General features: G+C 38.1%; 1 protein-coding gene across 3 annotated transcripts in view; it reads left to right on the top strand.

Annotated features, from left to right (window-relative positions):
• Nucleotides 1–17,070, top strand: part of RGS17 (regulator of G protein signaling 17) — an 85,325-nt gene that overhangs the window by 44,882 nt on the left and 23,373 nt on the right. For all 3 annotated transcript variants that reach the window (XM_024747890.1, XM_024747891.1, XM_024747889.1), the window contains exon 2: nt 5,161–5,304. In XM_024747890.1, the coding sequence (XP_024603658.1) occupies nt 5,186–5,304 (119 nt within the window). In that variant the 5' untranslated portion in view covers nt 5,161–5,185. The remainder of the gene's footprint in view (nt 1–5,160; nt 5,305–17,070) is intronic.

Raw genomic sequence — 17,070 nt, 5'->3', positions numbered from 1 at the left:
GTATCACCATACAGTGACTTCACCATTTTGTATTCATTCCTGAAAAGATGAAAATATAGATTGTTTCTAATTTAAGGTAATAAAAATACTGTAATTAGTGTCTTCATATGCATATGAAGACACTAATTACAGTATTTTTATTACCTTATACAGTTTCAAAGTATAAACATGAAAGTGGAATTTGTTATAAGTTATGTATATTGTTAACTACATAGTTACATAGTCAATGTTACTCTTCAAAATGATTGTATGAGAGCTTTTCATTACCCAAGTTCTCTCCCCAGATTGGTATTGTGTGCCTTTTTACCTGTCAGAAATTTGGATATGAAATAATTTTTTTAATTTAAATTTCCCTAGTCACTAGTTTTGACCATCTATTCATCTAATCTGGGGTATTTGTATTTTCCTCTTCTGTAAACTGTCTGCACATTTCCTTTGCCTATTTTTCTATTAGGTTATTTGTATTTTTAAACTGTGATGTGTTACGTATATGCTATAGATATTAGTCCTCTGTATTTTCCAGTCTGGTTCTCATTTTTTTTACTTTATGTTCTTTTATTTGTTCAAAGGTTTTTGATAAATCAGCTGTATCAAAAATCATCTTTTCCCTTTTGGCTTGGTTTTGTAAGAAATCCTTTTCCTGCTCTGAAGCTAGTAGTGCTTTCTTTATATTTTTTCCCCCAATAATTAGATTACATTTATTTTTAAAAACATTTTAAAATTGAAGCATAGTTGATTTACAGTGGTCTGTTAGATTCTGGTGTACAGAATGATTCAGTTATACGTGATTCAGCTATACATACAGTTATACAGTGACTCTGTTATGCATGTACATATATTCTTTTTCATACTCTTTTTCATCATAGGTTATTACAAGATATTGAATATAGTTCCCTGTGCTATACAGTAGGACCTAGTTGTTTATCTATTTTATATATAGTTTGTATCTGCTAATTCCAAACTCCTAATTTATCACCCCCCTTTTCCCCTTTGGTAACTGTAAGTTTGTCTTCTATGTCTGTGAGTCTCTCTGTTTTGTAAACAAGTCCATTTGTATCATATTTTAAATACCACATGTAAGTGATATCATATGATTTTTGTCTTTCTCTGTCTGACTTACTTCATTTAGTATGATAATCTCTAGGTTCATCCATGTTGCTGAAAATGGCATTGTTACATTCTTTTTCATGGCTGAGTAATATTCCGTTGTACATATATACCACATCTTTATCCATTCATCTGTTGATAGACATTTAGGTTGATTCCATGTCTTAGCTATTGTAAATAGTGCTGCTATGAATATTGGGGTGCATGTATCTTTTCAAATTAGAGTTTTGTCCAGATATATTCCCAGGAGTGGGGTTGCTGGATCATATGGTGACTCTATTTTTAGTTTTTTAAGGAACCTCCATACTGTTCTCCATAGTGGCTGTACCAATTACATTCCTACCAGGAGTGCAGAAGGGTTCCCTTCTCTACACACCCTCTCCAGCATATACTGTTTGTGGACTTTTTAATGATGGTTATTCTGATTGGTGTGAGGTGATACCTCACTGTAGCTTTGATTTGCATTTTTCTGACAATTAGCAATATTGAACACCATTTCATGTGCCTATTGGCCATCTGTATGTCTTCTTTGGAGAACTGCTTATTTAGGTCTTCTGCCCATTTTTCGATTGGATTTTTTGTTGTTGTTGTTTAGTTGTATGAGCTGTTTGTATATTTTGGAAGTTAAGCTCTTGTTGGTCGCATTGTTTGCAAATATTTTCTCCCATTCTGTAGGTTGTCTTTTTGGTTGTTTATGGTTTCCTTTGCTGTGCAAAAGCTTATAAGTTTGATTAGGTCCCATTTGTTCATTTTTGTGTTTATTTCTATTGCCTTGGGAGAACGACCTAAGAAAACATTGCTATGATTTATGTCAGAGAATATTTTGCCTATGTTCTCTTCCAGGAGTTTTATGGTGTCCTGTCTTCTATTTAAGTCTTTAAGCCATTTCAAGTTTATTTTTGTGTATAGTGTGAGAGTGTTCTAACTTCATCGATTTACATGCAGCTGTCCAGCTTTCCCACCACCACTTGGTGAAGAGAAAGTGGCCTTTCTCTTATATATCATTATATATCATTGCCTTCTTTGTTGAAGATTAATTGACCTTAGGTGTGTGGCTTTATTTCTGGGCTCTCTATTCTGTTCCATTGATCCATATGTCTGTTTTTGTGCCAGTGCCATACTGTTTTGATTACTGTAGCTTTGTAGTATTGTCTGAAGTCTGGGAGGGTTATGCCTCCAGCTTTGTTCTTTTTCCTCAGGACCGCTTTGGCAATTCTAGGTCTTTTGTGATTCCATATAAATTTTAGGATTATTTGTTTTAGTTCTGTGTAAAATGTCATGGGCAATTTGATAGGGATCACATTAAATCTGTAGATTGCTTTGGGTAGTATGACCATTTTAAGAATATTAATTCTTCCAATCCAAGATCATGGGATCGTTTTCCATTTCTTTAAATCATCTTCAGTTTCCTTTATCAATGTTTTATAGTTCTCAGCATATAAGTCTTTCACCTACTTGGTCAGATTTATTCCTAAGTATTTTATTTTATTTTTTTGATGTGATTTTAAAAGGGATTGTTTTTTATGTTCCCTTTCTGATATTTCATTGTTAGTGTAAAGAAATGCAACAGATTTCTGTGTGTTAATCTTGTATCCTGATACCTTGCTGAATTCATTTATTAGTTCTAGTAGTTTTTGTGTGGAGTCTTTAGGGTTTTCTATATACAGTATCGTGTCATCTGTATATAATGATAATTTTACCTCTTCCCTTCCAGTCTGGATAACTTTTATTTCTTTTTCTTGTCTGACTGCTGCACTATTTTGCTGTCAGTGCTTGTTACTCCTCTGTGGGTAATTCAGCTTATATCTTTATTTTGGAGTTCTGTGGTTCTATTTTTATGCATATATGTGTGGATTTACTTTTATTTTATAAATCCTGCTGAGCATGTGGTATGCTCTTTCAATGTAAGGCTTTTGTTTGTTTTTTCCTTCCAATTCTGGAAAGTTTCCAGCCAGTATCCTTGAATATACTTCCCATTAATATTCTCCGTTAATACTCTACTGATGATGAAAATCTTGTTGGACACATAGGGGAGTCTTTCAATGTTACTGCTATGCTTGTCTCAATTCCCTTTTTTATGTTTCATCTTTTTATCTCTTTTCACTGGATTCTGGGTACAGTCCTTGACACTTATTCTCTTGGGGGTGGCTTTGGGAAATTATTATTCCATCTGAATCTTTTCAATGGCTATGTGTTTTGTTTCTATATTTTCCATTTTTCATTCTGTCTATTCTTGTTTCATTTTTGCCTATATTTGTTCTTATAATTTCTTGTTCTCTTATATGAACAGTTTTTTCCTTTATCACATTGTTTATATTAAACATATGTTTATTACACTTATTTTGGATGATTCTGTTATTTGCATTTGCTCAGGAATATAGTCACTTCATGATTGTTGAGTTGGCTTTCTGTTTTTAGTGTTAATTGGACTTTTTGCTTTCAGGCAACACACTGAGTAAGAGGTGTATTTCTCACTCTCACTCTTTATAATGCTTCTCAGTTGTCTCCACTAGTCCCCCAAGACGTTCAGTCCCAAAGTAGCTCTTTCACTGGCATCTCAGGATTTCCTCCCATCCAGGAATGGCTTTAGAGACATCCTTGGCCCAGTCACAGAACCTGTGGGCTGTTTGGCTTAGGTCAGGTTTCATTGGCTCTCTATGCATCCCCTCTCTCCTGCAGCTAGGTACCATTGATGGTACAGATAGCTTTTTTAGCATCTTTTTATGAGTGGCAGAAACCCAGCCGCTGATTTTATTCAGGTAAAACTCCGGTCTGAACTGTGGTCTCCCACTACTCGTGGTGGAGCATTTTTTACCCCACTAGAGTTTTGAACCTTTGCACCTTTCTGTTCCCATAACTGAATTACAAAATGACTGTGACTTTACCCCCATTTATCTACCATTGTGGTTTTCTCATCTGTTTCTGGTCTAAAGAGATGTTTATCTTATTTTTAAGAATACAGTGTTTTTAAAAGTATCTATCATTGTATTCAGAACTGAAAATGTGTTTTTTAAAGCATGAGCTCACACTGCCAAAAAAGCTCAAAGTACTTTATGTTTTTAACAAGCATTGTTCTCAGTCACACATATGACAATATATATGTGTGATTTACATACATTGCGTATTTGTGAAAATATTATTCAGTAGAATTCATTCCTTTTTCTAAAAGTTCGTGCTAAATTTTATATTAGTCTACTAAATAAAACTTTATTTTTTTATCATCAACTAACTCCTAGATCAGTGTTGGTCTTATAAATCTGTAGCAACTCACTTGGCTGCATCTGTAAAGTCACAGGTAGGGCAGCCTGCACCTCAGTATTTTTCTTATCTGCCATGATATATAAATTCCACCAAAGTGATTCTCCTGGATTTGATAAATGTTTAGTCTTTCCACGGTTATCTACTAAATGAAAATAAATTTTGAGCAGTGCAGGACAGGGAGGTGATGCCTTTGCTACAGGGACACCTAACACAGAGTAAGGCATTTTGCCCATACTATCAAGAGAAGGCCCCTGGACGGTGAGCCAGAGTACCAAAAAGGAGACTGTATGTTTTAAAAGGAGATGAGAGAGGACCAAAAACAAACTATTCTTCACCATGTTGTAGAGTTAGAAACCTTGCAGCAATGATTTGTAAAGCTCAAATAGCTGTATTGTAAATAAGAACAGAGAAACGAGTTATTCATACCCCCATAACCATTTAAAGGTGTTCATAAAGGCAAGCAGGTGTAATCATCCTTGAGTACAGAAGGAAGTTAAAAATAAATTTTCAAACCTTATCATATTTACCTTGCCAACTGATTCTGATTACGTGGCAACACTTACCAAGATTGTATGTAGCAGATAATGGTAGAAGTTCGTTCCCAAAGTTTTTAGAATGTTCGCCTTAAAAATTTTCTGGGGAATTTTCAACTTGACTGCTAACACTTATTCATTTTTACCTTTTCTCAAACGATCTTTTCCTGACCCCTCAATTAAATTATGCTTCCTTCAGCACAGGCGACTTACCCTTATCATAATTTTTTCAGACCTTATGTTTTCTCTCTTCTTTCAGCCAACTGGGTACTGCAGTAGCTGAAATGCGAAAAAGGCAACAGTCACAGAATGAAGAAACACCTGCTGTGTCTCAAGCACCTGGAAACCAGAGGCCCAACAATACGTGTTGCTTTTGTTGGTGCTGTTGTTGCAGCTGCTCCTGGTATGTCTTCTTATCCGTGTGATACCACACCTGAGCTGGGTCATAACTGGCGTGAACCTGCACGTCAGCTCTCGGGACCATAGAAACTTCTCAATCTGTCCTTTTTTCTTCCTTTACAAGTAGGAATTACTGGAAACAATCGTTGGTTTAATGCACACATTTCCATAAGCAAAGTATCATATTTCCTCAAAATCTACAATGAAATTGGTAGTAAGGTAAAGAGTGAAAAATTGTTTTATATCATGGTTTTCTCCACCCGTGCTTCTTAAAGGTATGGGTAAAGATAAGATTATGGCTATATATTTACTGAACAGTAAACAACATTCTCCCATGTTACAGAAGGTACAAGAACATTAATATAATCTCTAGTAGTATTGTATGTAGTATTCAGGGTAGTGTTTTAGTTCTCTGCTATTCCACGTGGTGTTGATTGTTCTGTCACAGAGTTGGGTTGCAACTTCAGCCATAGACTCCTGAAAAGGACATTAAAAGAAGTGCCACAGACTCATGTCCACAGATCTAAAAGGCCAGGGGCTATGATGGGTATGAAGGCCAAGTCAGTTCATTCAAAACTCTGAACTTAGAGCCAGAGAACCTGCTTTCCATTGCGGTTTTGTCCCTGACAGGCTCTGGGACATCAGACAAAGTTGTAATCTCTGCTTTTTGGTTTTCTCACCGGCAAAGTGATGAAGAGCCAGACAAGCTGGTTTTCAAGGTCCTGTCTCGTACTAAATGTCCATGGTTCAGGCACCTTAGAAAACCTGCTTTAGTTCCAAATTCCCAAAGTCTTCAAATAAGAAAATCAGTGAGACCCAGAGTCCTGAGATTTACAAAGATGAGATTCCTTGGGGCGGGAGCGGGGGGGGGATGCTAGACTTAATGGAATTTCCATAGAACCACACGTTTCAGGGTACTGTAAGATCCAATTCACAGGTGGATCTTTTGGGTTAGCAGTGGTCTGTTGGATCTCCATGGCCTGTTTCAAAACCCTAAAGAAAGGCCCAGATGCTTGAGTCATCTTCTCACACATGATCTCTACACTTTCTCAATGTCCATATTATGATGGTTGGTGTTATGATATAGTGGCATAATGTTCTATCACAGTGGCCAAAAGAGAAGATGAAATATGTAATGCTCCAGTGGCAGCCTTGGTGTTGAACAAGCTCTGAGCTCTCTAGGAAACTTCATTTCCAGAAAAACCATCCGATACTGTAGCAATCTGGAACGTTTAAAGTAGTTTTTATAGATATCAAAATTGCTTCCCAGATGATGATTCTTTTTTGGGGAAAGTCATGTACGATTCCTTTTTCTTTCATTCTTAAGCCTCAAATTCAGCATTTCAGATGGAGGCAACACAGTCCTAGAGGAGAGAACTATTTCAATGCAACTGTGTCATATTTTTCTCTCTCATTCCTCAAGAGATCAGCTAGCTCTGGTCTTAATCTGTGCAATACGGGGTAGTGACTTAACATGGTGGTTCTGGAGTCAGACTGCCTGGGTTCCAGCTCTTCATCTTTCACTATTTGTTTGACCTTCAGCAAGTTGCTTAGTGTCTGCAGATTCCTCATCTATCAAATGACAGTAATAAGAATCCCTACCTCATAAGATTGCTTTAAACATTAAATGAAGTAAAACCCACACAAGCTGAGAACAGTGCCTGACCCATAGTATGCATTTAATAAGAGTTAGTTACTGGGCTATGGAACACTTCATATTGGGAAAATAAAATCTCTTTAAAGAAGATCTGGCTTCAAACCATGTATATTTTTTTAAAAAGATCAGCTTGTAGATACAATACAAAAAATTATCTTGGAAAGGAAAACTTTTATTTTAAAGTTCATATGAAAGGTCACAAATATATTGTTACATCGTGTTGAGGATTATATTTCTAGTTCTCACTTGCTCTGCGCCATGTTCCAGTAATTAGTATATGATTTTGTTTGCCTGCAAAAACGTATTTCTGAATTAATGCTTCAGGATTAACACACCAAACGCTGAAGGTTTTTTGTGCAATATTTGCTGTCAAACAGATGTGTAGTGAGATTTGCTTTTATCTGTCCTACAGATATTTAGCAAGACTTGCTTTTATTAATTCTTAAAGTACACATTAAATAACAAAATAGTCAACATGAGCTCGTGAGCATCAGATTGTCACAGAACACAGACTATGGATGGAGAACAAAACAGCTTTTGGAAGCTGCATTAACTCTCCACACGTCTAGGGCGACAGGTATTTGGACCCTAAACACGTGGTGCCTTGGATGCATGTTCTATTAGTTTTAGACGAGAGAGTATTTTTAAGAACTATGTTTGCTAATAATGAGTCATGGACACTCAAGTCCAGGCCATAAAACACAGAGTCTGTAAACGTATGCCTTCTTTACATGATAAATGATAGGTAAGGTAATTTCTAACGTAAGCAACTATTTTAAAAAACAAGAATGAAAGTGAAATTGCATTTTAATTGTAACTCTGTTATCTCAGTATAAATGGAGATGTCCTTTACACATGCATTTTTAGAGCATCATAATTTTTGCATTTTGAGTTTAGGGGGAAAAAATTGTAAAGTCTTATTAGAGTGGAAAAAAAAGAAAGAAAGAAAGCAATGTTCTTCAAATTTTCCAGGCTAGGGAAAAGGAGTATAACAAAAAGAAACACTAAAAAAATAATGTAATTTAGGGACAAAAAGTTAGAAATAAAAGTATGAAGTAACTGTCATTCGTAAATAGGAATAGTTACCATGTAGCTGATTTTACCTCCTTTTAAGGGAACAGAGTGCTAAGAAAATAAATTTCTATATCTAGTAATAAATATAAATACCTCACTCAAGCCTCACATGATGGGTTTTTAAAACAACTTAGTATTTTCCTCAAATTTGCATTTCTCATTCATATTTCATCATCAGCTCCTCTCTCATGTTTAAATTTATTCCTGCCTTTATAAAATTACCACTATGCTTCATTTTGGGTGGTGATACAGAGCATAAATACATAACTGCTGAATAGTTCCACAGTTTCCTTCAAAAATCTCAAAAGTTAGGATTACTTCACGAGGTCCTCTGTCCCTGTCAAGGAGCCACTTCCTTCCCCAAATCCATCTATCTCCCTTTTCTCCCCAGAGCCCTCCATTTCAAGAAGAGAAAGCAAAGGAATGGGGTTGAGACCGTTTAACCTGTGTTACACAAATAAGTCATGGATGCCCGAGTCTTGGCCATCAAGCAGACAGTCTGTAAGCTTGCAAGCCCTTCTACACATGGGACAAAGCTGTTCCCAACCAGGAGAGCTTTGTCAAGATCACGTGTCTAGAGATTCAGAATTGTCAAAACAATGTTCCCCTTATATCAGGATTCAAAGAGAATGACCTGCCTTTTCAGGTTGTTAACCCTCTTCCCTTTTCTTTATGAGAAAGAAACCTTTCAAAGATGTGGGATCCTTGCAAAACTGCCGACAGTGTGAATCCATGAGGTAGTTCAGACACCTGTGAAAGTGTGTCGGAAACCAGAAATTGCGTTGTGCTCACAAAACAAGGTGCCACAAAAAGGAGGTAGAAAGGGAGAGCTTCCAAAACGCATTGCGAGCTTAAAGCTAATTTCCAACTTGTCCCTTGAACCCTCCTCTCCTAACATCAGAGGTTAAACTAAAATAACTCAGAGTATTTTTTTCAAGGAAATCTCTAGGTGCTAATCCACTTCTGCTTTAATTCCTCATTGCTCCCAGGGGTGTCCTAGCAAGAAAAACAGATTGCTTTGTTTACTTATAAAAAATGAGAACTCAACAGACTTCAGACACCATGCCTCCAAAACGTTCCATTGGCTTCTCACGCTACTGCATGGTGGTGAGGGCATCACTCGGGTGGGGCAGCCTTAGGCTCGCCACCTGCAGTTTCCGAGGGAATGGGTTCTCTCTTTCGCTACTTTACTTACTAGATTAGTGTATAAGCTTTTGTTTGGAAGAAAAAAATGTCCTCACTTAAAAACTAATGTTCAGAAAACTCTGTGCCTCATTTTACAGATAAGGCAACTGAAGACTTGCCTACTGTCACTAAGCTCATTCACGACAGAAGTGGGACTAAAATGCAAGTCTCTTAACATCCCAGTCCATTGTTTTGTCCATTTTAAGAGAACACTTCCAAACTTTTCATTTCCAGGCTGGATATGAACTGATTCCAAAGCTTTTTACTTTGCAAACTCTTCAAGAATTATATTAAGCAACACTTTTCAAATGAAATTCACAGTCCCATGCACTACTATGTATTGCCTACAAGATTTCATCCACTGCATCGGATGGTCTCCATTCTTCTCGGGAGAAATTGGCCAGAACGTTACTACATTAAATAGTCCTGTGAAAGCTAAAATTATCTCCCTTTTGACACGTTAGTTTCCAGACCACGGAACAGATCTAAGTAAACTTTAAGCCCTTCATAAACATACTTTTGGTTGCCCCTCCCTCCATTTTTAACAAGTACCACAGCCTCTATAATTCAAAACAGTGCAAAAATAATGTCCTATTTTATCCTCTGACACTGTCACACTTTAGCTCTTTGCTAGTGGAAACACTAAAACGCATGCTTTAAAAGCCAAAGGATATTTTTTCAAAGGAAGAACAAAATCTGCGTCTGCTCCATGGTAAAGAAACCACCCCCTGGAAATAAATCTGCTCACACATGCAAGTTGAATCATTTCATCTAAGGCACCAGTGAACGAGCAGTCTTTTCTCTAGCTGTCACCCTCAGAGACCTGATTCATCTCACATGGGAGCACAACTTATCTGCATAGGATTTCCAAAGGACGTGTAACCAGACCATCAAAAATATCACTTACAAAGAATTCTAGTTTTGAAAACTCTATCTCACCATGTCATAGGTAAAATTTGTCAGTAGTTTCTATAACTTATACCATCTTTTAAAGGCACACAATCAGAAGACATGTACCAAAATGAACCCAGGTTTCCCAGGCCATATACACAAAACCAAAAAGTGGACGTTGGCACAATGGACCATCTCTGTGTCATGCACTTGTTTATTCACTCCTTTACAGCTGATTGAATGCTAATTATTGCCTGGTACTGTCGATGTCATTAGCTTTCACCAGACTCTCCCTGCCTCTACATTGACAGGGAACAAATGCTCAACAAGCAACTGAACCTGGACATGAACACTTGGTTTACTCCCTAGGTCACCCTCCAGAAAAGTTTAAGATTCAAGCTGCCTCTGCCAACAGAATGCCTCGACCCTTTTCCAAGGAAGGCACACCGTTCTTCTTTTTTAAATTTTATTGGAGTAGAGTTGATTTACAGTGTTGTGTTAGTTTCAGGTGTACAGCATAGTGATTCAGTTATACATATACATATATTCATTCTTTTTCAGATTCTTTTCCCATTTAGGTTATTACAGAATACTGAGTAGAGTTCTCTGTGCTCTACAGTAAGTCCTTGTTGGTTATCTGTTTTATATATAGTAGTGTTTGTATTTCATCCCAAGCTCCTAATTTATCCCTACCCCCTATGTTCCCCCTTTGGTAACCATAAGTTTGTTTTCAAAATCTGTATGTTTCTGTGTTGTAAATAAGTTCATTTATATCATTTATTTTAAAATTAGTTTCCACAAATGAGTTATATCATATAATACTTGTCTTTCTCTGACTTACTTCACTTAGTATGATAATCTCTAGGTCCATTCATGTTGCTGCAAATGGCATTATTTCGTTCTTTTTACGGCTGAGTAATATTCCATTGTAGATATGAACCACATCTTCTTTATCCCTTCCTTTTTGACTCTGTTTACTGTAAATGTACATTTTTTCTGAGTGTCACATTGCAGTGCTTAGACCATCAATGGAAAAATGGATGTGAAGAAAACAAAATACTAGATGAAAATATTATACCCAATTTCATTTAAGAGAGTAGAAAGAACCAAAACAGAATGGAGAAAGAAGATTAAATTAATTCCAGCTAGAAGAAAGCAAGAGCCAGCCCCCGCCTGGCCCTGTGGTGAGTGGAGAGGAGACGCCTCGGAAAGACGGAGTGCCAGGTGGGGCAGGGAGAGGACGTGGGCCTTACCAGGTCGAGATGTAGGAGAGTTCTGACATGGAAAGGGCGTTCCAAAGAAAACAAAGATGGGTCCTCAGGAGGGGAGAGGATGGATGGTGAGAGGAGCCTCGCTCTGTGAAGAAGCCCAGAATTCTAAAGTGACAGGAGGAAACAGACTGTAGGTGAAGAGACTGGGCAGCGCGTCCAAGGACAGCACTTGGCACCGAGACTTGAGTGCCGTCCGCGGGCCCACATACCCCAGTTGGCTTCGAGTCATTTCAGGGTCATATCCGGGGAGGATCTCTCAATCTCAGCTGACTGACTGTATGTTGTGGTGGGGTGGGTGAGGGCCATCTGGGTCTCAAAGGGCAGGATGTGGTGGAGCTTCTCAATGACCTTGGCAATGGGCCGATGCTGGTCATCCCCATGGCCACGCCTCCCTCTGCCCTGCACAAGGCTGCACACCTTGGGGGCTGGTCTGACGCCCAGCTCACTGTGCTGGTTTTCATACTAGTGACTCTTCTTCTGTTTGACATGCGTTTTTGTTTCCTAGGTGAAGGCCTTCAGTAAAATTATGCTATATGGATTTTATAGTGGAATTCACAGCCATTCATATCAGTCAGTTGGCACTGGGCCTTTTCCTAAACGTATACTAAAGTTTTAAAATAACTAAAAGTATATTTTGGCTTATAACATAGTATTTGGCACATAGTAGGTGTTTAATTAATAATAAGGTATTGAATGGTTGATGGAATTTGGATTTTCCAATTGAGTCTACTTTATAAAATATGGAAATTTGTATCACAGATTTTGTTTCTCAAAAATTACAGGTACATTCTCCTCTCATTAGCATAACGATGCAGCAGCTAACGCATGTTAGGGAACCACCAGATTTCTTCTTATGCACCATGTTCTTCATTGCCGTGTGTGTGTGTGTGTGTGTGTGTGTGTGTGTTAGTAGCAGTACTAGTACTAGTAGTAGTAGCAGTTAGTAGTAGAGAAAGGCCAGGATTCCAGGAGGGAGTGCTAAAATCTGGTTAGTACTACTGGGATATAAAGTCAAGAAGGACAAAATAGAAGACTAGAGACACAATGACAGGTAATAAAATGCCTTTTATGGCATATTAAGACGTTAAGACTTTACACCTTTTTTGGTTATGGGAAGTGACTGAACATGCTTAAGTGAGAAGGGGACAAAGTCCATTTTATGTTTGAAGTATATCCCTGTGGAGACAATGGAAAGTGTGTGGAAGGACAGGACAGAAACAGGAAGCATGTTAGAAGACTTCTGTAATAGTCTTGGTGAAAGATGCAAGGGGCTCAAAATGAAAGGTGATTAAAAGGAATGGAGAGATTCCAGTTTCAAGGAAAAGGAAGTACTGTCAAGAATTTGCAGTAGACGTAAAGGAGAAGTGAAGGATAACGCCATTGCTTTGCTTGAGGGGCCGGGTTGATGGTAAGCCCATCAGATGAGAGAACACTGGAACAGGAGGTGGTTTAGGCCAGGATAGGATGGTGGGTTGGGCTCGCTCCGTGTGTGGTACCCAAGGATTAGCTGTGGAAATGATTTTGAAGCTTGCAGGGCATGTCTTGATTAGATATAACAATCAGGGAGTCATCAGCATACAATATACAGGAGATAAAAAGGATGGCCCAGCATGAAGAGCAGTGAGCTACAGGCTGAAACCTCAAATGTAAATCCTTAAACCCACTACTGGGCATATATCCAGGGAAAACTATAATTCAAAAAGACACATGCACCCCAATGTTCATCACAGCTCTATTTACAATAGCCAGGACATGGAAGCAACCTAAACGTCCATCAACAGAGGAATGGCTAAAGAAGATGTCATACATATATACAATGGAATATTACTCAGCCATAAAAAGGGATGAAATTGGGTCATTTGTAAAGACATGGATGGACCTAGAGACTGTCATACAGAGTGAAGTAAGTCAGAAAGGGAAAAACAAATATCGTATATTAACACATATATGTGGAATCTAGAAAAATGGTATAGATGATCTTATTTGCAAAGCAGAAATAGAGACACAGACATAGAGAACAAATGTATGGATGGATACCAAGGGGGAAGCGGGGAGTGGGATGAATTGGGAGATGGGGATTGACATATATACACTATTGATACTAAGTATAAAATAGATAATTAATGAGAACCTACTGTATAGCACAGGGAACTCAGTGCTCTGCGGGGACCTAAATGGGAAGGAAATCCAAAAAAGAGGGGATATATGTATACATACAGCTGATTCACTTTGCTGTACAGTAGAAACTAACACAGTGTTGTAAAGCAATTATACTCCAATAAAAATAAAAATTTTTTAAAAGCCTTTAAAGAGAAAGCAGTGCAGCTCTGCAAACACGGAATGCAGAGACTAGACAGTCTGGAGGTAACATACAAAACACACCACTGCGCTGGCACAGAAGCCCAGACAGTAAAGACTTTCACACAGAAGGGAATGATGGATGTTGTAAACACACGAAGGAGGTCTGATGCGATAAGAATCATAAAACTTCTTGTCATCTGGCCTACCAGGAAGTTATCAGTGAACTCTGTGAGAAAGAAGCATCTCCTTAGGGTGCACGAGGAAGAAGAATTCGGAGAGAAAAGCTGCTGAGTGCAGCCCTTTTCAAAGGCGCTGAGACACCCTGATCTTTGTGGGGTGAAGAGTCAAGTTGAGGGAAGCCAGCGTTCCCTTTCTGATTTAATCAAAGCAAATTATTCAATTTCTAAAACAATGTGAAATCCAGCCCTTCTAAATCCTGGCCAAATATATTAGCTGTCCGGACAAAGGTTAAGAACTGCCCACCCATCCCAGCCTCTGCAAATCAATAATAATACAAAAACTGAGTTTATGACATTTTGCTCCCCCTAACCTATCTATAAAATGTCATAGTTGTGCTACATCTGATTGAAATTAATAATTTTCATCTCTCTCATTGGAACTCTTTTTTTTTTAGCATCTTTATTGCAGTATAATTGCTTTACAATGGTGTGTTCGTTTCTGCTGTATAACAAAGTGAATCAGTTATACATATACATATGTTCCCATGTCTCTTCCCTCTTGCGTCTCCCTCCCTCCCACCCTCCCTATCCCACCCCTCTAGGTGGTCACAAAGCACCGAGCTGATCTCCCTGTGCTATGTGGCTGCTTCCCACTAGCTATCTACCTTACGTTTGGTAGATACTCTTTATTAATCCTTTTAAGCCTAACGTATTTAGGTCTAGGCCAGGTAGACCTATTAAAATCTGCCTGATGTTTTAGGACATCACTCAAGAATTACTAATTACTTGTCAGATAAGACAATAAAATCCACTTCTAGGGCTTCCCTGGTGGCACAGTGGTTGAGAGTACACCTGCCGATGCAGGGGACACGGGTTCGTGCCCCGGTCCGGGACGATCCCACATGCCGCGGAGCGGCTGGGCCCGTGAGCCATGGCCGCTGAGCCTGAGCGTCTGGAGCCTGTGCTCCGCAACGGGAGAGGCCACAACAGTGAGAAGCCCACGTACCGCAAAAAAAAAAAAAAAAAAAAAATCCACTTCTAGCAAATACGAAGTTGACTGTATAATAATTCTGCTTCATTGGGTTTTATAAATATTATAATTTTCGATGCTATAAAATTCATATCTTTGTTTCAAATATCGATATACTATATATTAATGTACATTTCATGCCTGGGAACATGTGCTCCTAAGTAGAAAGCAAATTTCTGCCATTGCTACTTTTCTGTATACAGAAACGTAGCACAAAACCCTTTTAATTGACCAATTTCATAATAGTTGAATAATAACTTCATATGTTTCATTGTAAATAGATGTGGTCTTGCCATATTTAAAGATTACACACAAATTGTAATAACATGCCTTCCTCATATAAAGCCTACTTTCAAGAGGCAGCACTGGGGAGGGAAGAAAACCACACTGGAGTTAGACCTGGATGCATCTCAGTCTCATAACACATAACTGTGAAATGTCTGGCAAGCTGCTCAAGCTCTCTGAGCTTCAGCTTCTTCATCTGTAAGATGGGATTCACAACAGTTACTTTAGGGTGCAGTTTCTTTCAGGAACCCCTGAATAATCCTTTATTGATAGATATTATTTGCAAGTCTCAGGCTGAAAGGAAATTACCAGACTTTGGCCACTGTATGCTTAGCATGTTCTATTTCCATGTTGTCAGTTAATGTAACAGAACCTGTTTTCTGCATTCGGTATCCCTGGCCCTTTCTCCCCAACTCTCACATGAACCAGCACAGGTATAACTTGGCATTCCCGGAGCACGGACCACACGCTCATTGATACACAGAGCGATGTGAGTTCATCACATCCTGGGATAAAGTCTCCCCACAGATCAGGACTGTTGCCTTCAATCATAGTTGTTCTCAAGGATGCTCCCACCTCAGCCCAAACATACTCACACACACAGTAACTGGAAAATCCCCAGGGAAGAATGAATGGGTGGATGGGTAAGTGACCCTGCCAGCAAGCAGATGTTTTTCTGAGTCAACTGCTAGGGTTTTAACATTTTCATTGTCCTTTTTATAATAGAGACACAAGTTAACTAAAGCTAGAAGCTTGAGCTCCAACTTAACTGATGCATTTAAAGATCTGGATGATTACATGCCATTTTAATAACAGTGTCTACTAACTAAATAAAAGTCCATTTGGCTTTTTCGCATCCAAGATATTTGCTTTCCCACAAAAGCATCCACTAACTTAATTATGACTTACAGGGAAAATTACAGTGGGTTGAAGGAAGAGCTTAAAATAGGATTTCAGTCAACCTGAGAACTGAAGTAGAGGATTCTGTTGATTGGTATATGTTATAGAAAGTACATCTAAATATTCAATCCTATAATTCTCTTAACGTTAAGGCGGAAAAAAAGAAACTCTATATATGCCAAATAGGAGGCTTTGGTTATTTAACTGAACATCAGCTGACATAGTAGATCCAGATTTTAATCAGGTAATAACTTGTTAAATGCAGTTGGCATTTTAGACCAAATGAATATCCATGAACTTAAAATACATGGCTTAGAGTTTGAAATAAAAATTTAATACCAATAGAAAAAGGGAGTTCTTGAAACCCATCCTTTCCAACTGAAGCACGTATAGAGGGAAATTGGTAGCGCAGAGGGCGAGTATGAGAAGACAAAGTGATTTTGTTTTCAGTCTCCATGCAGCAAAGGAAGCAATTAGCATTTACATACAACCCAAACTGGGATTGAAATCCTTTAGAGAATCCACTTTCACAGTGGCTCTTTGAAAACATTTTAAATAACAAAAAAATGTCCTGCCTGTTGGTAGCTAAAAACCTTTTCTAATTAATTTGTTCTAAGAATGTATCACCCAAGATCTATATTACCCCAGCAAGAGGCATAATTAGAGTTCAAACAGCTAATTATTGGAAAGGATAACTACGATGTTAATAGGATTATGCCTGACCCTTTTTTAAGACTAAAGTATTCCTATATTAAATGACCCAGGGTGGGAAGTATCCAGAACATTTCCTAAATAGCAAGAAGGAAAGCTGGGTGTAATTACGCACACCTGTCAAGATTAAATTTATCCCTTTTGAGTATATTTCACTCACAGAAAATTTGATGACTCTTTTCAAAGTCCTTAGAAAGATGTATTTATCAAAACCCCATACATGTAAGAATAGATTTTTTTTCCAAACAAGGGTAAACTTAGAAACTTTCAGTTTTATTGAGTTGAT

The sequence above is a fragment of the Neophocaena asiaeorientalis genome, unplaced genomic scaffold, assembly GCF_003031525.2.
Source record: "Neophocaena asiaeorientalis asiaeorientalis breed wild unplaced genomic scaffold, Neophocaena_asiaeorientalis_V1.1 scaffold123, whole genome shotgun sequence".
Taxonomy (NCBI): Eukaryota; Metazoa; Chordata; class Mammalia; order Artiodactyla; family Phocoenidae; genus Neophocaena; species Neophocaena asiaeorientalis.
Note: the sequence above shows the minus strand (reverse complement) of the source record. Positions and strands in the feature narration are given on the sequence as shown.